The following is a 21,465-nucleotide window of genomic DNA, read 5'->3' on the forward strand; positions in this document are numbered from 1 at the left end:
AACTAGTATGCTTCTGTGTAAGGGAGAGCTAGGACTGAGAAATAGTGAAACATCTGAGGAAGGTTGTTCTGCATGAAACACAAGTGCATTGTTTGGGATCCAGGTCCTTCTGTTGCTTTCTTCAAAAGTTTGAAATGTTTTGTAATATATAGTTCCACTATCATGCTTGTTTGTTAAATCTGGTCCATGCGTTCCTATTTGTCTTGACCACAGTAGTAGAAGGTTCTAATCCACATATCATGGTCCTTGGTGGCTGGTGTTAATGGTGGAGGACACCATAGGTAGCTATCAAGATACGAAATTTCTGTTTTGAAATCAAAAATGATTTCCCCATCTGTTTTGGCACAAATGAAAAGGGCTTCAAAATGTTTGTGGGTAAGATTTGTCATGTGTTTTGTTTAGTTTTTTCTTCCGACCTAGATTATGATATTGTGTAAGAATCCGCGAGGTCATTTTGTAGTGCTTTGCAATTTTTTTGCAACCTACACTTTCCTGCAAAAGTGCCCTCCTCCAGGCCACTGAGATGGTGGGAGGGTGTACATACATGGTTGGGGAACTGACTGTAGGTAAGGGAGAGCAGATTGCAATTAAGTGCAAAGCGAAAGCAGATTGCTTTTGTAATATTGTTTTTAAGGTATCTGTGCTTGTCAAAAGAAAATCACGATGGTTCTTATCAGATCAAATCTCCCTGTAATTCAAACAGGGAGGTGCTCATTGATTTAAATGTGTGCATTATGTGAGGTTATTTTACACTATGGCTATTTAGCACAAGGATGAACCGTGATTGAAATGTATATTTTCCTCTCTACTCAACTGCCCAATTATAGAGCATCTGTGGTTTGATGTTGATGACTTGGGCTTGTCTGAATATCTTCTGAGTGCTTCGAGACACTTTCCGCAGCCTGAATCCTCTTGTGACCACTAGATGGGGATGCAGGCGAACATAATGTTAAAATAGGGAGTCCTTTGATTTTGGTTAATATTTTCCTCATCTAGACTTATCTCGAATTCGTCATTTGTGATTACAGTTTGGGTTTAAAAAAGAACATCTGACAACGCTTTAGAAGTCTATTACAATCTTGGCAGATAGGACTCTATAGACTTAAAATCATGGGTTTATTTGGGATTCAGTCTTCAAATGAGAAAAAATTAAATAAAACAAATTCAATGGTAGATTCCTCTTACGCATGAAGTGTATTCAAAAATAGCAGAGAACGTTTTACTGGTTGTGTACAATGAAGTAATTTTACGAAAAGTTACCATACAGATATGATTTTAAGTCTATAGAGTCCTATCTGCCAAGATTGTAATAGACTTCTAAAGCGATGTCAGATGTGCTTTCTTAAACCCAAACTGTAATCACAAATGACGAATTCGAGATAAGTCTAGATGAGGAAAATATTAACCAAAATATAATATATACATTCCTAAACTCTACACACACCAGTCAAGCCAAAAGACTTGCTTTTCCCACTGAAATTTCACTACAGCAAGGGATTCTGGGTAGGTGTATGCAAATGTGCTTAACAAAGAACCAAATTTTTGCCTCATGATTCCACTTTATACATGGATTCCTTTGAGTCAGGGCCGGCGCTACCTGTAAGGCGACCTAGGCAGCCGCCTAGGGCGCACCTTAGCAGGGGTCACCGGATCCCTGTGCCCGGAGTCCCCGCTGCGGCTCCTCATGCTGTGCCGCCTGAGCGTTTTAGCAAGCCCCAGGAGGCGCAGAACTGCTGTATGGAGGGCGGCCAGGTTTGAGTGACAGGCAGGAGGGAGGCGCAGAGCGCTCCCTCCTGCCGGTCTCTCAATGTAGCGTGGCCGGGCGGCGCGGGACAGGAACCTCTGTTTCCTGTACCCGGCCGCCGGCGGACTGACTCTATATATCTCCAGGGGGCTGCACTCACTTGAACATGCAGCACCCCATTAATGCATGTTCAGGTGAGTAAAAAAAAAACAAATATGAACGCTAACTTTGGCAAGCGTTTGTGGCTACTACAAAAGACTGGACATACCTCATTTTGAATACCCTGGGCTGTCTACATTTGACAATGGTATGCCATGAGGGGTTAATTCACATTCCTGGGCTACCATATGGTCTCAAAAGGCATCATAGACCCAGCAAACCAATCTGGCAAACTGAATTGGGCAAGCCCTATATTGACCATGTAACTTTCCAAAACACCATAAAACCTGTACATGGCGGGTATTGTTATACTCTTAAGAATTCGCTGAACACAAATATGAGTGTTTAACCCCTTAAGCACTGAGTAAAATGTACACATTGTGATCAAATCATAATTTGGAATTTGACTATATGTCTGTTCAACCGTAATTCGAATCTTTCATATTAAGTGCACCCACACTTATTATATATCATTTTATTCAGGGGAAACAGGGCTTTCATTAACATCAAATATTTAGGTATGAAACATAATTTTAATATGAATAAAATATAAAAAAAGGTTTTAGTTCTACGTGACATTTTAACTGTCAATGTCATAATACTGTTTGCTTTTACTGCAATAAAATACACATATTTGTATTCAGCGATGTCTGACGTGTAAAACAGTACCCCCTATGTACAGGTTTTATGGTGTTTTGGGAAGTTACAGGGACAAATATAGCATGTTAAATTTTTCAGTTTTTTCACATTGACATTTGCCAGATTGGTTACATGTGCTCCATACGATAGATTTTCTGCTCTGAATAAACTTCTTCCATAATGTAGAATGTTTCAACCCCCCCCCCCCCCCAAACCTTCTCTGTAATCATATGCAATGCACACTGCAGCCTTGCTTTCTACTTATGTATTCAGTAGATTCTGATCTGTCATATGTTCACTGACCTGTCAAAAAAGAACTGAATGTTCATGTAGGAAAATTGGTGAAGAGACCAAACCATGGGCCATATTTAGTGAGATTATCATGTCACTTGCTACGGTAAGGTTTTTATGATTCTTTCTATTGACATTGATGTTAATTATAGATTATTGTCCGCATGGTGGGGGGTCTTGACCCAACACAAAATAAGTTTAGCATCCCAGACAGTTCTCTTTGGGACTGTGGGTGGGAATTCTCTTCCTGCCTGCCAGACGCTTAAGGCAATTAATAATAAACATTGAAAGAAACCGACCTGTAGTATTTTTTATAATAAAATACTTGCAGGTGAGTAAATAATCTGCTTGGATGCCGAATTTCTCGGAGACTATCCCCTTCAGTCTCAAAAACCAAAACAATGTATGACACAAAGAAAAGAAATATATGAAACTAGACTTCTTCATGGCCTCATAGTGTTCACAAAACAAACATTGAAAGTCATAAATAAAACTTCTTAAACAGAATAAACACATTTAAGTTACAATTTCAAATTGTTTCTGACCATCTGAGCCATTGCCTCTTACTTGTTTCAGTAATATCCAGTAACAGGCTGTCACGTGTCAATGTATATACCTGTAAAACCTAAGCAGGAGCCCCTGGTCTGCCACTTTCTGTACCTGACATTTCTGAGCAGGGTCTGAATCTCCGGTCTGTTTGTACCTGTAGTATCTGGCTAGGCCATCCTCGCCTGCCACTGGCTGTACCTGTATTATCTAAGCAGGTGGCCCACACCTGTCACTTGCTGTACCTGTATTTTCTCAGCAGGTGGCCCTCACCTGTCCATGGTGATACCTGTATTATTTCAGCTGGTGGCCCTCACCTGTCCATGGTGATACCTGTATTATTTCAGCTGGTGGCCCTCACCTGTCCATGGTGATACCTGTATTATTTTAGCAGGTGGCCCTCACCTGTCCATGGTGATACCTGTATTATTTCAGCAGGTGGCCCTCACCTGTCCATGGTGATACCTGTATTATTTCAGCAGGTGGCCCTCACCTGTCCATGGTGATACCTGTATTATTTCAGCAGGTGACCCTCACCTGTCCATGGTGATACCTGTATTATTTCAGCTGGTGGCCCTCACCTGTCCATGGTGATACCTGTATTATTTCAGCAGGTGGCCCTCACCTGTCCATGGTGATACCTGTATTATTTTAGCAGGTGGCCCTCACCTGTCCATGGTGATACCTGTATTATTTCAGCAGGTGACCCTCACCTGTCCATGGTGATACCTGTATTATTTCAGCAGGTGGCCCTCACCTGTCCATGGTGATACCTGTATTATTTCAGCTGGTGGCCCTCACCTGTCCATGGTGATACCTGTATTATTTTAGCAGGTGGCCCTCACCTGTCCATGGTGATACCTGTATTATTTCAGCAGGTGGCCCTCACCTGTCCATGGTGATACCTGTATTATTTCAGCAGGTGGCCCTCACCTGTCCATGGTGATACCTGTATTATTTCAGCAGGTGACCCTCACCTGTCCATGGTGATACCTGTATTATTTCAGCTGGTGGCCCTCACCTGTCCATGGTGATACCTGTATTATTTTAGCAGGTGGCCCTCACCTGTCCATGGTGATACCTGTATTATTTCAGCAGGTGGCCCTCACCTGTCCATGGTGATACCTGTATTATTTCAGCAGGTGGCCCTCACCTGTCCATGGTGATACCTGTATTATTTCAGCAGGTGACCCTCACCTGTCCATGGTGATACCTGTATTATTTCAGCTGGTGGCCCTCACCTGTCCATGGTGATACCTGTATTATTTCAGCAGGTGGCCCTCACCTGTCCATGGTGATACCTGTATTATTTTAGCAGGTGGCCCTCACCTGTCCATGGTGATACCTGTATTATTTCAGCAGGTGACCCTCACCTGTCCATGGTGATACCTGTATTATTTCAGCAGGTGGCCCTCACCTGTCCATGGTGATACCTGTATTATTTCAGCTGGTGGCCCTCACCTGTCCATGGTGATACCTGTATTATTTTAGCAGGTGGCCCTCACCTGTCCATGGTGATACCTGTATTATTTCAGCAGGTGGCCCTCACCTGTCCATGGTGATACCTGTATTATTTCAGCAGGTGGCCCTCACCTGTCCATGGTGATACCTGTATTATTTCAGCAGGTGACCCTCACCTGTCCATGGTGATACCTGTATTATTTCAGCAGGTGGCCCTCACCTGTCCATGGCGGTACCTGTACTATTTCAGCAGGTGGCCCTCATTTGTTGTCTTTTTGAGAAGAGTGGTGTAAAAATGAAACTTGCGATAAATTCCCAACCTATTTTGTATATTATATCTACATGCAGGAAGGTAGCAGTCTCACATGGCCTTGATTTAATAAGCGTTCCGATTAATTCAGTATAGTTAGAAAATCTTTATACAAAAGTAATACCGTAATTAAAGTCTCTGGGAATTTTGTAGCTAAATCATTTTGGGAAAAATGTTTTCAAAAAATATTGAATCATTTGGAGACCTCCTATAATAAGATAGAGCTGAAAAGAAGTAACACCTCACCTGGTTAACATACATTTCTCTTTTAAAGCTAAATTCCTTCTCTAACAGTTGTGCAGAATGCCAAGTAAAGACTTGCAAATGGGTAGCCACTCTGAAATCCAATGAAGCAACACGGTTTTAGCATTTTATTAGTGTATTTGCCATATTTTTTGCAGCCTGTGCTTAATCTCTGTAATTTAGTAGTGGTTCTGTTTGCTAAAGTCTGAGTTGTTGACATTTTTGTAACACCATTGTCAAAAAATGACAAGGCTGTCATGTGTCCTACTTTGATCTTCCATTTCAAATTCCTCAGCTGTTTTGACGCGTGGGGATTGTCAGCATGACCCTGATCTTGGTTCACTGTTGGAAATCACTATGACAGTATCCAGCTAAGTGCTATTTAAGTTGTGGGGACATAACAGAAGTCCTGATTAATGTATATTTATAACCATTTGTACTTCTTGTATATAGTAGTAGGGATGCACCGAAATTTCGTCCGCCAACATTTTCGGCCGAAAATGGGCCTATCCCATTTCGGCCGATTAATGTGTCAAATTTGCAGAAAAAATATTTTTTGTACTGCATAGTTTAACATACATGCTTGCATTGACAATTCAGATAATTATATATCAGGATGAAAGGTCGTAATAAGATGAAAAGTAAAGAATACTGCACTATGGGACAGGGGAGGGGTTGAAAGAACATTATGGGACAGGGGAGGGGGGAAAGAACATTATGGGACGGGGGAAGAAAACTAAAAAAGAGGGAGGGGGGAGAGGAACATTAAGGGGGGGCACTAAGGTACAGGGAAGGGAAAAGGAACACCGTGGTAGGGTGGACCACTAAAAGTGAAGGGAAGTTTTTCATATTAGATTCATTAAAAAAAATAATCTAATTTTAATAAAATTATAGAAAAAAACTATTTTAAAATCAAATGGGGGGGGGGGGAGAAATAGTAGTTTGTGGGCAAGGGCATCTTGAATTTTCATTTTGGTGCATCCCTATATAGTATGTACACATTTGTAAAATACATTCACAAGACCGCTGAATGCTTTGAAAAAAATGTCATTCCTTGTTTCTGTAGGTTTTTAAGCAATTATCTGCTTGAATGGCACAAGCTAAGTTATGAAAGAGCCAGTTCCCCAAGAAGATAAAAAGAATGGTCCATCCACAGTTGCACAAGCACACATTTTTCCAAACTTATTTAAGATCTGTCATACGTTTAGACAAATGAGGCTACATGTTCATGGTGTCTTCCGAACAAAGATCTTGCAACCAGGAACCAGAGCTTCTACTAAAGCCAGATGTGTACTAGTGTGTCCAAGGAGTGTGCTAGATATGGATTTTTCTTTCAGTGAGAGAATATTTATGTTGATTCATATTTATCTACAGTAATTGGTGTAGAAAAGTGATGTATACTGTATGCAGATTGCATAAAATGAGACCACTGTTTACTATACTCATTTTAGTTTGTTTGCAGCAAGAACATAATTTTCATTATACTTTCTGTAATGACCTAGGTTTTCCACAGGAGGGCGTGTACGTCCATAGAATGGGGAATAGCACTAATATTGTAGCCAATTGGGACTCTGAATGTTGACTTTACGGTGTCAGTTTTTCAAAATTAATTTATTTATTGATTTTTATTTATTACTAGGTGTCATTCAGTGGTGTATCCTGGTTTTGTGCTGCCCTAGGCAGGACCCCCCCATGCGCCACCCCCACCCAACCCTCCCCCCCCCCCGCCCCACATTCTAAATACACACACACACACACACACACACACACACACACACACACACACACACACACACACACACATTCACTGACAGATACGCATACACTAGCTAACAGAAACACACACTCAGTAACAGACAAACGCACTCAGTAACAGACAAACGCACTCAGTAACAGACAAACGCACTCAGTAACAGACAAACGCACTCAGTAACAGACAAACGCACTCAGTAACAGACAAACGCACTCAGTAACAGACAAACGCACTCAGTAACAGACAAACGCACTCAGTAACAGACAAACGCACTCAGTAACAGACAAACGCACTCAGTAACAGACAAACGCACTCAGTAACAGACAAACGCACTCAGTAACAGACAAACGCACTCAGTAACAGACAAACGCACTCAGTAACAGACAAACGCACTCAGTAACAGACAAACGCACTCAGTAACAGACAAACGCACTCAGTAACAGACAAACGCACTCAGTAACAGACAAACGCACTCAGTAACAGACAAACGCACTCAGTAACAGACAAACGCACTCAGTAACAGACAAACGCACTCAGTAACAGACAAACGCACTCAGTAACAGACAAACGCACTCAGTAACAGACGCGCGCACTCACTGGCAGGCGCGCGCACTCACTGGCAGGCGCGCGCACTCACTGGCAGGCGCGCGCACGCACGCACACACAGACTAACAGACGCGCGCGCACACGCACGCGCGCACACACACACAGACTAACAGACGCGCGCACACACGCACACGCGCGCACACACACACAGACTAACAGACGCACACACGCACGCGCACACACACACACACACTAACAGACGCGCGCACACACGCCCGCGCACACACACACAGACTAACAGACGCGCGCACGCACGCACGCACACACACACACACAGACTAACAGGCGCGCGCGCACACGCACGCACACACACACACACACAGACTAACAGGCGCGCGCGCACACGCACGCGCACACACACAGACTAACAGACGCGCGCGCACACACACACACACAGACTAACAGACGCGCGCACACACACACACACACACAGACTAACAGACGCGCGCACACACACACACACACAGACTAACAGACGCGCGCACACACACACACAGACTAACAGACGCGCGCACACACACACACACAGACTAACAGACGCGCGCGCGCACACACACACACACAGACTAACAGACGCGCGCGCGCACACACACACACTAACAGACGCGCGCGCGCACACACACACACACAGACTAACAGACGCGCGCGCACACACACACACAGACTAACAGACGCGCGCACACACACACACACACAGACTAACAGACGCGCGCACACACACACACAGACTAACAGACGCGCGCACACACACACACACAGACTAACAGACGCGCGCGCACACACACACACACACAGACTAACAGACGCGCGCGCGCACACACACACACACAGACTAACAGACGCGCGCGCGCGCGCACACACACACAGACTAACAGACGCGCGCACACACACACAGACTAACAGACGCGCGCGCGCACACACACACAGACTAACAGACGCGCGCGCGCGCACACACAGACTAACAGGCGCGCGCGCACACACACACAGACTAACAGACGCGCGCGCACACACACACAGACTAACAGACGCGCGCGCACACACACACAGACTAACAGGCGCGCGCACACACACACAGACTAACAGACGCGCGCGCGCGCGCACACACAGACTAACAGACGCGCGCGCGCGCGCACACACAGACTAACAGACGCGCGCGCGCGCGCGCACACACAGACTAACAGACGCGCGCGCGCGCGCACACACAGACTAACAGACGCGCGCGCACACACAGACTAACAGACGCGCGCGCACACACACACAGACTAACAGACGTGCGCGCACACACACACACACAGACTAACAGGCGCGCGCGCGCACACACGCGCACACACACACAGACTAACAGACGCGCGTGCGCACACACACAGACTAACAGACGCGCGCGCGCACACACACACACACACACAGACTAACAGGCGCGCGCGCACACACACACACACAGACTAACAGGCGCGCGCGCACACACACACACAGACTAACAGACGCACACACACACACACACACAGACTAACAGACGCGCGCGCGCGCGCACACACACACACACACTAACAGACGCGCGCGCACACACACACACACTGACGGGCGCTCTCTCTCTCTCTCGGACGGGCTCTCACCCACCCACATTAACATGTTTTTGTAAAATTAATTTAAACACCCCCCCAGCCTCCTTACCTTTGGGAATGCTGGGAGGGGTTGTCTCTGCAGAGGTGTGTTTCCCTGGTGGTCCAGTGGCTGCTGGGCGGTCGGGCGGCGCGGGCGGGCGGCGAGGGAGCACTTTCTCTGAGCTGTCTGCTCAGCTCCCTCGCGCGCCGCCCGCAGAGTGAGGCTGGAAGGCGTAGCCGGAATATGACGTCCCGCCCAGCATGTCTGTTAGCTGCGAGGCTAACAAGGCATTTGCCCTGGGCATTTGGGGGCGGCGTTTTTTGCAGCCCCCTGGAAAATGCCGCCCAAGGCAAATGCCTTGTTTGCCTCGCGGCTAATACGCCCCTGGTGTAATTACCCACTTGCGTCAGCTGTCCCATAATGACCTCTTATGTTCTTTAACCCCTTAAGGACACATGACATGTGTGACATGTCATGATTCCCTTTTATTCCAGAAGTTTGGTCCTTAAGGGGTTAAAGGGTGCCAACTCCCACCACCCTTAACCCTGCAAGTGTAATTATTACATTTTTTATAAACTGCAATAATTACCTTGCAGGGTGAAGTCCTCCTCTAGTGGCTGTCTTATCAGACACCCACTAGAGGGACTTTCGTGTTCTTAGAATAAAAAGTTTTAAACGATGCTGGACGTCCTCACGCTATGCATGAGGACCTCCAGCGTCGCCAGAATCCCCATAGGAAAGCATTGAACAATGCTTTTACTATGGGAAGGTCTAATGCGCGCGTCCATTGCTGCGCATGCGCATTAGGACTCCCCTGATATCGGTGGGGGAGGAGCATGGGCGGAACCTTACCCAGCGCCGACAGACATCGGCGCTGGATTCAGGTAAGTCACTGAAGGGGTTTTGACCCCATTCAGCAACATGGAATGGGGGTGGGAGGCAGGGGGACACTGCAGGAAAATGGATATGTTTTCCTGGCACTGGAGAGTCCCTTTTAAGCTTTTTTCTTTTTTGCTGGTTGTATGAAAGGAACATGGCTAAGGGGCAGATTCCTGATGCTTGTGTTTATTCATTCAATTGTTTATCAGTTTCTAAACCGTGCATCGTAAAATACACTTCCATATGGGATATGTTAATTGAAGATTAATCCTTTAATCGAATCTTTAACAAGGTTACGTAGCTTTCGATCTATCAATTACGTAGATTTAACACCTTTAGGACCAGTGACAATCTGCCATCATAACTATCTGTTCTTAAAGGAGCCAGTTCCAAAATGGAATTCACTCCATAACTTACTGTAGGGCTGTATAGAGCTGACAGACAAAAAAAAAAGTAAACGCTAAACATTCTATTTTGGCATATGGTATATAGGGGCATGTGTAAAATCAAAATGGTAATAATTCTCTAAGTGTATTTTCCCAAGATAGATACATATGAATAATTACTATTTAAAAGATGGATACTTTGGTATATTAGCTGCTCTATACCCCCCCACCCCCCTTCCATGAAATTGATTTCATGAACTCCCTTTTCCATAACCCAAGAGACTGAGGGGCACAAAATGGGCATTTATCCAACCAGCAACCGTTTTAAAGTCAGCTCCTGGTAAACAATGAGTCTTTAGAAATGCAACGCTTATCTTTTGTATATAACATAAAAGGCCCATGTGACTGAACTCCGTAGGCCTCTTCTGGGGGTTCTTGGTTTAAACACAGTGGCCACTGACTACAAAAATATAGAATTTCTCAGCTCTACAAAAGAAAGATCCTGTGATGTTAATTGTGGTTTATAAAGGACTATAGAACCTTAATGTGGAATCTTCACTGTTTTATGTATGTTTTATATTTTTTATTTGAAAAGTTAACTGTAGGCTGCGTCAATTCAAAAATGTCTTGGTCTGTCTGAGATTTGTGGAGTTCCCAGGCAACGGCTATCTCCATGATTTCAGCTTTTTATTGGATATTGGTATGCCAGCACAGGGACTTGTGAGACAGATTCATACGGTTTCTGAAACCCATACCTTGTTTCCAAACTTACATTTCATTACAGGAACACTATAGTAACCCAGACCACTTCATCTCAATGAAATGATCTCCGTGAAGAGTACCTGTCCCCTTAACCCTTCAATGTAAACATTGCAGATCTTGAGAAACTGCAGGGTTAACTCCTCCCCTGTTAACTTCTGCGGCACAGACGGTAAAACTCCGTTACATGACGCGGATGACCCATAGGAAAGCTTTGACTCAGTGCTTTTTGAACGAGAATTTTGAATGCGTGTGCGGCAATTGATGCACAGTAGATCCGAAATGGGTTAAACCCCGCTGGAGGAGGCAGAGCCTCCTCTGTAAGTTCAGCTGGGGGAGGAGAGGTCAGCAGTGTCGAGGGAGCCTTGGCGCTGGAATAATTTTGTATCGTACTTTTTTGGGTTTGGTTTTGGTTTTGTTTTTTTGCTCCGATGGGGTGGGACAGTTATTTGGACAGATTTGTGTTCCTTTAACAAGAGAAGGCAGAATTGAAATGGTGGGAGCAGCAAACAGAAACTGCTGTCTGAAACTATAACTTCTACTGATTTTGGGCAGACCAGATCATGGAAATCTGGGCAGTGGCCTGAACCGATTTGTCCCTTTACTGTATAGTGCCTGTAAAAACTGTATTTGGCCGAATAATAGATCACAGGTTATCTCAAGCACATTGTGTTTGAAATCATCACTACCTACCCATTAAAACTTAGCTCCATCCAAAGTTCTCCTTTCTTCAATCAGCACTTGGAGGAACTATAATCATGTTGTCCATAATTGTAGATTATGCTAGCTTAAGTGTACCTATAATCTTAATTTTATTAATGACATGAGGCTTCATATTCTCATAAGTCACTCTTTACTAGAACTCCAAACCGCATATTAACACCAAGAAAAACAACCAATCAGAAAAAAGTTAGGTACTATAAAACTCCCCTCCCCACACATAACTTCCTTTTTTAAAGCTGCGACAAAAACAGAACAAAAGGCAGAAAAAATAATGTAGAGAAAAAAAGTCCTAGATACAATGAATATAACAACGTCCTCCATCCAAGAAGAAATGTCAAACCTGGCAGCACCGACTGACTGTAAACTGAAACGAGAGAAAACCGAATCGAAAGGGTTGGTTAGATAATGAAATGTACTCTGAACAAAAAATGTAGGCACCCAGTGCAACAACCAGAATACCGTAATATACAAAGATCCCAACCCTTCCGTAGGAAGCGGACACACAAACAAGTGACGGGTAGCAGAGACAACAAGCAGAGTTGCATACGTACCTGATTAACCCAAACTTATGAAAGTTAACCAACAAGGGAGGGATAAGAATGGGAGGGAAATATTCGCCTCCGGTCATTAATAAAATTAAGATTATAGGTACACTAAAGATAGCATAATGTATAATTTTACAACCTGACAGAAGGCTTCATATTTGCTGTTTTAACGCTCAGCCAACAAATCGAATGTTTGTTTCGCTGGTACCTAATCCGGGAGATAACTAGAGCAATCCCGAACCTTCCAATTGCGAGAAGTGACAGCAGATCGATCGATGAAGATACCAGTCGTCGGTGTTCCTCAAATTACGGAAAAAAACAATCCACTGTTAGATCCGCTGTACGTGGGAAGTTGCGACCTGGTTCCTAGAAGACTGTCCATGAACTGCAAAGCCAACATATTTTCCATTCTCCTGCAGGTGCAAAATTCCGAAGATCATTGGCAGGTTTGGACCCGCGAGAAAAACTGCCACCAGGTCTCGACCCTTGATGTGGAAGGTGGCTCCTCCGATTTGCCAGGATCACCAGGTGATGTGGTCGTGCAAGCAACCCTCCAACCTCAAGCTACGTGTCAGAGTCCACAACCAATTCTGTAACAGGACCGAATAGAGTCTTTCCGTTCCCTTATGGCCTACGAAGCAAGTTGTCTCATCTGAGAATGGATCTACTACGCTGGCAAGAGTGCAGGGGAAAAACTAGTCGCATACTAGATGTCTCCAGTACTCCAATTGGATTGCGGAACCTGCAACTGTGGTAGTTGAAGTACTCCCAAGTGAGCGTCTAATCAGGGTCCCAAAAACTGTATATGTGTGGCGAAACGAGGATCAACTACTCTGGGAGATTGTAAAGCCTTGAAATACAAAAATGAGGGGAACGTAAGTAGAGGTTGAGATTTCCGTCCGAAGGCATCCACATCGAAGAGCGATAAGCGGTCCAGATCCACGGGGTAATTGGAACCTCCATAAATGAAGAAGAGCCGTCACTGTGGAACTCAAAGGAGTTGAATGTGAGTCGAAGAGTAGGTTGGAAAAACAGAATCTGGCCATGTTGAGCGGGTCTGGGTCAGGATGTCCTTCCGTGGGACTGTCGACTGTATAGGGAGAGAGCGGAGTAACCCGAATGACTGCATGAACAATCCCGCTGCAGTCCAGCCCTGCCAAAAAACCTGTGGAGGGATTGATAGTATGCATGTCACACCGAAGATAGGGTATAATTGAGTGAGGCATCTAGATCCCTGTGTTTGTGACTTTCTGAAGAATGTTATTCTCAAGAGTAGGTCATAGGCCAAGGGACCCAGGTCTTTGAACTTTTAGCGTGTATATAGAATGTATAGTCCATTCACCAATGATGGCTGAATCCAGGGAATAGATATTGCGAAAAAAGGGAGCTTCAACCGCCCGAAGCAGGGACTGTGCCCGGGTTTCGAGAACGTCGAACCGGATCTGAGCCAGACACAGGTCGTGAGAAATACTCCAGCAGGAGGTCGCATCCCAACTTTGTGACATCTGTGTAGGATTCGGTCGAAGAGGGCTTCCCCCATAGAGTCCAAGCAGCCATCCTTGTTGGTGCCTGAATAGGTGGGTGAGATTGAAAGATCAATCCAGGACAGCCCTGTGAGGGGATTTGTGTACAGAGGGAGGGTCCTCCACATCTGAATCGTGTTCTCTGGGTACGTTCGCAGAGGAGTAGAGGTCGCACTGCAATATATCCCAAGATTACTAATGACTAGGGAACTCAAAGCCGACCCGGGACTCTGGTCTTTCCATGTGCCCAGTGCGTGCGGTGTATCTGCAGACCGGGTTGTGGGTTTTCCCCATTCCCGCCATTCGAGTGAGGCAGTGCATGTCTGCTCTTTGGAGGCATCAAAATCTCTTGCTTCCTTTGATATGAGAAACTGAATGAGGAGTTTGTCTCCAATGGTGTGAATAATAAAAGCAGTGTCCGGTTGCCTGCTCGATACAATGCAGATTATACCATAACATACACACCTGCAATAACTGGGGCTCACCCATTATCAGTACAACCTCCAGGAGTATGTCCAGTAGTGAGGTATAGGGGCACCAAAAAAGTGGGCCAATCATAGGAGCTGTACCAGAGACAGCCAGTTCAAACAGCCCATACCCTGTCCAATAAGGCATCAGGGAAAGTGTAAATATGGTGGGAGGGTCTCCCCCAGTAATACCTCAGTTGGTATATCCCTAGTGGGGATACAGTGGCACAGACCAAGCCACTTCAATCCCCCCTCCTGCCGCACTGTGCAGCACTGCACCAGGAAGCACCTCCAATGGCCATCTGAGGAGTAGTCACTAGAGGTGAACCTAGGCTTTAATGTAAACACTGCCTTTTCTCTAAAAAGACTGTTTACGGCAAAATGCCTGCAGATACGGACTATACTCACCAGAACAAATACTGTGAGCTGTAGCTATATAGTGTCCCTTTAACATTGCTGTGACTAATGCGTACCTTTAAGTGTTCCTGCGCATCTGTCTACATGTATGAGGAAGCGACAGGAACAGACTTGTGACCTTTCTCCACTATAAATATGTCATCCTTGCTGGGGGTATGTAGGATGCTTGTGGGGAAGCATTTGAAGTACTCCCAGCACTGTGCCTTACTTCACTGAGTTCTGTTGGCTGATAGCCAGAGATTAACCCCTCCTCTGCTGGAGGTGTAAAGCCAGGGGTGTCATCAGCCAACCCAGAGCTAGAGTGCGTAATGTTAAATCTGCGCAACGTTTGTTCCACAGAAAGTCAGCCGGTGGCTGAGAACAAAAAAGTAATGATAATACAGGCACTCAAGTTCAATGCAGTGGGCAGATTTATTGGAGCAGAATCAAACAACGTTTCGACCCAGAAGAGGGCCTTTGTCAAGCTTGACAAAAGGCCCTGTTGTGGGCCGAAATGTTGTTTTGGTTCTGCTCCAATAAATCTGCCCACTGGACTGAACTTGAGTGCCTGTATTATCATTACTTTTTTGCAAATTACATTGTGAGGATTGACCAACAAAAATAGTGGCTGAGAACAGTCTGCTGACTCTCTCAACCAATAAATGTCGACCACCGTGCCTCCCAGCTTCTTTAACTCTGCAGGAGCTAGAAGCCTGTTACTGGACCATGACAAAGCATTGGAGTAGTATGGGGACACAGCTAATCTGTTTGCCCCATTACTGGGCAACTGGGCAAGGGAACTCCTGCCATTATAACCATTACAGTGGGCTATGGTATTATAATGCTTGAAGTAACCCTTCAGTGACCTGTTTGAGGCCAATATAAGAGGTAGTTTTCAAATGGCACTGATGATCCTTCATATACAGTGGCACACTGGCTGTAGCTCACCTTCCAACTGGAACTGGCTAGTGGGACAGTGGTAATAGTGTACTGTACACTGATATCTGTACACTGATTTTATATATATATATATATATATATTTATTTTTTCTTGTTTTCCTCCAATGTATGCCTGTATTCTGAATATAAATGTACAGCCGTATTTATCTGTATATCTGAGTGCCGAGCAGTTCTGTGCAGTCTTAGATTAGGAGCAGAGGAAATGCTTGCTTGCTATTTCCTGGCTCTTTGTATTTGTAATAAAGGCATGGAATGATTCATTGTTTTAAGCTAGGCTAAGCGAGACCTATCCCTTCTTATAGTGCTGGTATCTGCTCCCTTTTCTCTAGGAAAATGCCATTTATTCTCTGTCTGCTCGCTAGGATTGCCATCCATAGGTTCTGTTACTCCTATCACTAAATGCCAACTCCTGTGTAACAGAAAAAGAAGCATCAACAGGTCTTCAATAAGGAATCACAGTAATGTCTACTCCAATAAGTTTAGAAAAAGGAAATTGTATTTTCAGAATGGTAAAAGGAAAGTTGAAAAACTGCTAATATATTGATGTTACGAAAAAACTTAAATCCAGTGAAATGCTTATTATATCAAGCTGATATTCCTGAATGTACTTTGTATTCCTAGTTTGTCCCCCTCCATCTCTCATTAGTCTCTCCAGATTCTTTTGATGCTTCTTGTATGGGGGACGTTGGAGAGGGGGGGGGGGGGGTCCATTACCTCATTGCTCCCATGGACAATGCTGCTACAATTACAGCTCTGATATGACTTCTTTCTCATTGAAATTCTGCTGCGAAAGGATTTCCACATATCCTCTGCCTGTGTATGTGTTTTTTCTTTTCATTGTCTTTTTAATAGAGGATTTTGTGTTTGTGTGTGTGTGTGTGTGTGTGTGTGTGTGTGTGTGTTTATTTTTTTGTTTGTTTTTTCCTGAGGAGGAATGGTGATAATGTGTACATATTTACAGTAAAGCCCTCCGTTATTTATTTGTAAATCTGAGTTGTGTTAACACGTTCTTGTGATAAAACTAGTGATTAGTGACCGTTATGATCTGTCCTCCTATATAAAATAGCAAGGGCCTAAAAAAAGAATCAGTAGCAAAACTGCACCTTTTTTACACCACATCTTTCACTGTCCTGTATATTAGATCATCCTTCTATGCAATGTGAGCACTGAGGCTTCAAAGCTGCCATTCTTTGCTATTAAGTATAAAGATCCTTCTGAGGTCTTTGTACATGCCATGCAGGATTATAATAGGAAGAATAGAATGAAGGTGCTATGCTTAATGCTTGAAATTGCATCACTCTTTATACAGCTCTTTAATGTGAACGTTCTTTACTCCCTCTTAGACAAGTTATGCTACTTTTTTTAGTCTTTCTATCATTTTTCCTGTAACAGTATTAAAATATTAACTCTTGCTGGTTACATTGTACATAACCTATCCCCATAGTACATTAAACTAGGATGTTTTAATAGTTGTGGAATTCGACATCATTGTGTCAAAGTCTGTGAATTTTTCCTGCTTATATTATGTTTGTAATTGCAAGTGTACAGACCTATTCTGTATGCTAGCACAATGCATTCCAGACATGCCTGAATTCAGTTCAGGTGTAGTCTAAGACCTTCTACCTGAGTGGTTAACGGCTGCATTGTTTGGATTGCTCGTGCCACATTCAAGGGATTTTAATTAAGGCTGATGTATTGAGGGTCCATGGTGATCAGTCAGTCTGCCTGTAGTATGAAGGACCTGTGCTGCAGATATAGCTATATATGGATTTCTCAAGTTGTCATTATTGGTATTTATATAGCGCCAACTTATTCCGCAGCGCTTTATAACATTATGAAAGGGGGCAGATTTTTCGATAAATGAGATTTACAAAATGCTACAGAAACCATAAGTAGATGAGGACTCTGCCCAAACGAGCTTACAGTCACGTCAAATATATAGATCAGCAAGTATCCAATCTTTATTAACAATTTGATTTATCATTTTACAATAAATGTTAAAGCTTCCCTGTGATTAGGAAACATTGGCAGCTTCTGCCACACATGTCACTTTTTTTATGTTTACTAACCTGCAATGGCTAATTTTACATTTGTAATAATGGCTGGTTCCTCTCATTGCCATACCAGACATAGAAATGTTGGCTGTTGTGTTTGTCTGGCATGAACCACTGGTAAGCTGTCCAGTGGATTCTTCTGAGCCAGCCTGTATTAGATTAATCACTGCAGCACTCATCACAATGATGCACTTTTGTAATATTTTACCATTGAAGGCAATGGTATCTGAAGCTCATAAACTGGTTCCTGTAGAATGCTGTTGCCAAGGAAGCAGGATGAATATATACTACTTATTATTATTACTATTATTCCTTCTACTTCCTGGCAGGTGCTAGCAGATAGCTTGAGAGGTGTCTGCTACACATTCTGAATATTGTAAATACTCCTAATTGTTATTCTAATGCTCCCTGCCCTAAATTATAAAGCTGACTGGCTCAGTGCATGGGAATGCAGAGCATGAGCATGTGTGTACGGATCCTGCTCACTATCTCAGCTGTTAACCTCCTCCTCGGCAAAAAATAGAGTTGCCCTCCCTCTGGGAAAGAGGCCAGAGACGCTGTGTTTACAAGGGGAGTGATTTGGGAGAAGCTACTATTCGTTTGAGGAGCAGAAAAGCAGAACCTCAGAGAGAGAGAGAACAGAGCATCACAGTGGGGGTGGGGGGTTGGTTAGGAGCTCAACTTCAGAGAGGAACAGAGGCAGCAGAAGAGCCATGGCTTTAGCATGTTAGGGCTCCTTAGTCGAAGGGCAGGTGATGGACGTCCCTTTTTGGGGGAGATGGCTTTCAGCATGCCATTCATGATGCCCCAGTCTGTGGTGGCATTGATGGGCACTGGTGCTGGCACTCTTGATTCTCCTTAATGTGTGTTGTGTGTGTGTGTGCGCGCTGTGGATATTGGTGGAGCTAAAATGACCCGTTGGTTTACCTGTTCTTCTAAACGCACAGTAAGTTTGTTTTATGGCATCCACTGATCTTCTTTCAGTATAAAGCAGTAGGCGAAAAACTCTGGGGAAACAATAGTTTTGAACTTTGTTTAGCGTTGCATCCATTATAGTCATAAAAACCATTTTCACTCCTTTTTTATTGCTTCTGTGTATTCTGCGACTTATGTTATTATTAGTCTTGCCTTCATTCTGTTCCAGAACACATTAATATACAGTGATTTGTACTCTTGCTTTTCTCTCTCTCTCAGCTTTATTCACCAAACTAGGAATTGTTTGGATCGTATTGTGGAATGGCAAAGATTAGGCTACATTTTAGTCAGCTGATTAGTCTCAGATTAGTCAATGAACCAACTTTATCTCTCTATATCTTAATTCCCCTTACTCAGTTCTTGTTTTCTCTTAAGCTGTTTTTCTTCACTATCTATCCTGTTTTGTTCCCAGGATTCCATCAGTGTGTTTTGGGTCTCTGTTTGCAGCTTATGCCTTGGTGTTATTTCGCTTTAGGACGTCCATTCTCTCCTCTTCAACATTCCAATGTTTCACCCGCCACATTCACATCCTTGCTCTGACTTATGTCATCATTCATCCATCTATACAACGAGATTAACTGTCTGTTACTAGGTGTGCTCTGGCACTGGCATACAGTTCAACCTGTTATATGCTCACCTGGTTTTACCTTCCCCATGCTATGCACATGGTTTGGTGTACATTAATACGTCTGATGTACCATTATGCTCTTATTAATCGCACAATTCACTGCACTATCTTTAAACCTGTTGTGTTGTTATATAAAAAAATATCTATTTGTGTGTTTTTTTGTCTTTGTTTATTTTACATGGATTTAAAACATGGATTCTCTCTAAAATCAGTTAGTTATGATGGGCATGATCAGTTTCAGACTAAGATGTAATTGCCATGTTCTGTGCATTGAAAGAGCTGGACTAAGATTCTGGGCACTTGAGCAGACTCTTTCTAGAAGATTTGCATGGTGGATCATTAAATGGTTAATACAGCATAGGTTACAATGCTCCAAGTTCAGCATCTGGACTTCATCATTTGTTTTCTCTCTCTTTTTTTTTTTTTGTTAACAGCAAACCTTTGATTGGAGTAAATATGATGACCGGCTGATGAGAGCAGCAGAACGAGGAGATGTAGAGAAGATTTCAGCCACCCTTGCCAAAAAGGGTGTAAATCCCAGCAAGCTGGACCTGGAGGGCCGTTCAGCGTGAGTTTACTGCTACAACTGTATTACTAATCTTAACCTTTTGGAAAAAACTGTAGTCCCTTCCACCTGTGCGTGAGCACTGACATTATTATTATTATTTATATAGCACCAGCAAATTCCGTAGCGCTGTACAATGGGATTAACATACAAGTATTTGTAAGACGAAAGACAAACATTGTATCTCTAAGCACGGGGGGCTCTATACAGGATCAAGCAGGAGTAGCCAACAGGTAGCACTCAAGCAGTTGCTGAACTACACCTCCCACGATCATCCACCAACATCTGTCCAGTCAAATCCTGAAAGAGGTGCTTCTGAGTTGTAGTTCAATTGCTGCAGAACAATAAAATTAGGTGCAATTGTTTTTTGCTTTGCATTCAAATGGTATTACCAAAATGTTATATATTTTTATTTTCCTTAAAGAAAAACTGTAGATGATACACATTTATTTATTGTGCTAGGTTTATGTAAATAAGCACTGATGTCACGTTTCATTCATGCAAAGTCAAGAAGTGAATGCATAGTCAGAAGCCATTGGTGGTCTTCTCCTCCCCCCCCCTCCCCCCAAGATTTATCTGCTTGTATGGTGCTGTTTGATTTAGGGGATAGCTGGTGCTTCCTATGTCTCATATTAGTTGTTTTTAATTCAAAATGAATGTAGATTCAATATAAATCTTTTATAAAGAATCTCTATGAAGTGGCACAGACACTGTAGAGTTTTTTTTCTATACAAATTACTAATGCGTCTCTTTGGTGTATTTGCATGTAAGTAGCTATATTGTTATCAATCAAATTTAGAAATCACCAATGAATTCTACAGTTCTAGGATTCTTTGTAATTGATGTACAAAATAACAATGACAGAGACAGGAGTTGGTGAGATTTAAGACTTACTATACATGTATGTCGCCATGGCACATTCTTATTTATAGATGATTCTGGGAAGAGGGAGGTGAGGAATTGTTGTGGCAAGCTAAAACCACACAAGTACAGCCAAGGGGAAGTATACCTTTTAAGCGGCATGACTTATTGCTGCAGCAATTTCTTCAAATAACTACAGTTCTCAAACACTGTAAGCATGGAGACAGAAACCATTCTTACATGCTTGGAGCTTCCTTTAAGGGAGATTCATACGTGTTAAGAACTTTCTCCATATTACTTATCGCACAAAGTTCTTTAATGAATGTTGGTGCAAAAAGTGGCATGGGACTGGATGCAAGAGAGGGGGCGTGTGGGTAACTCAGTCAAGAT

At 43.6% G+C, this 21,465-nt stretch overlaps 1 protein-coding gene across 3 annotated transcripts in view; it reads left to right on the forward strand.

Annotated features, from left to right (window-relative positions):
• The window catches only part of UACA (uveal autoantigen with coiled-coil domains and ankyrin repeats), a 60,643-nt gene that overhangs the window by 19,885 nt on the left and 19,293 nt on the right, over positions 1-21,465 (forward strand). For 2 of the 3 annotated variants that reach the window (XM_063448714.1, XM_063448715.1), the window contains exon 2: positions 20,084-20,217. In XM_063448714.1, coding sequence (XP_063304784.1) covers positions 20,084-20,217 — 134 coding nt within the window. Of the gene's footprint in view, positions 1-18,581; positions 18,993-20,083; positions 20,218-21,465 lie in introns of those variants that run through there. The other variant, XM_063448716.1, reaches the window with a different exon arrangement.

Source organism: Pelobates fuscus, chromosome 3 (genome assembly GCF_036172605.1).
Source record: "Pelobates fuscus isolate aPelFus1 chromosome 3, aPelFus1.pri, whole genome shotgun sequence".
In the NCBI taxonomy this organism is placed as follows: Eukaryota; Metazoa; Chordata; class Amphibia; order Anura; family Pelobatidae; genus Pelobates; species Pelobates fuscus.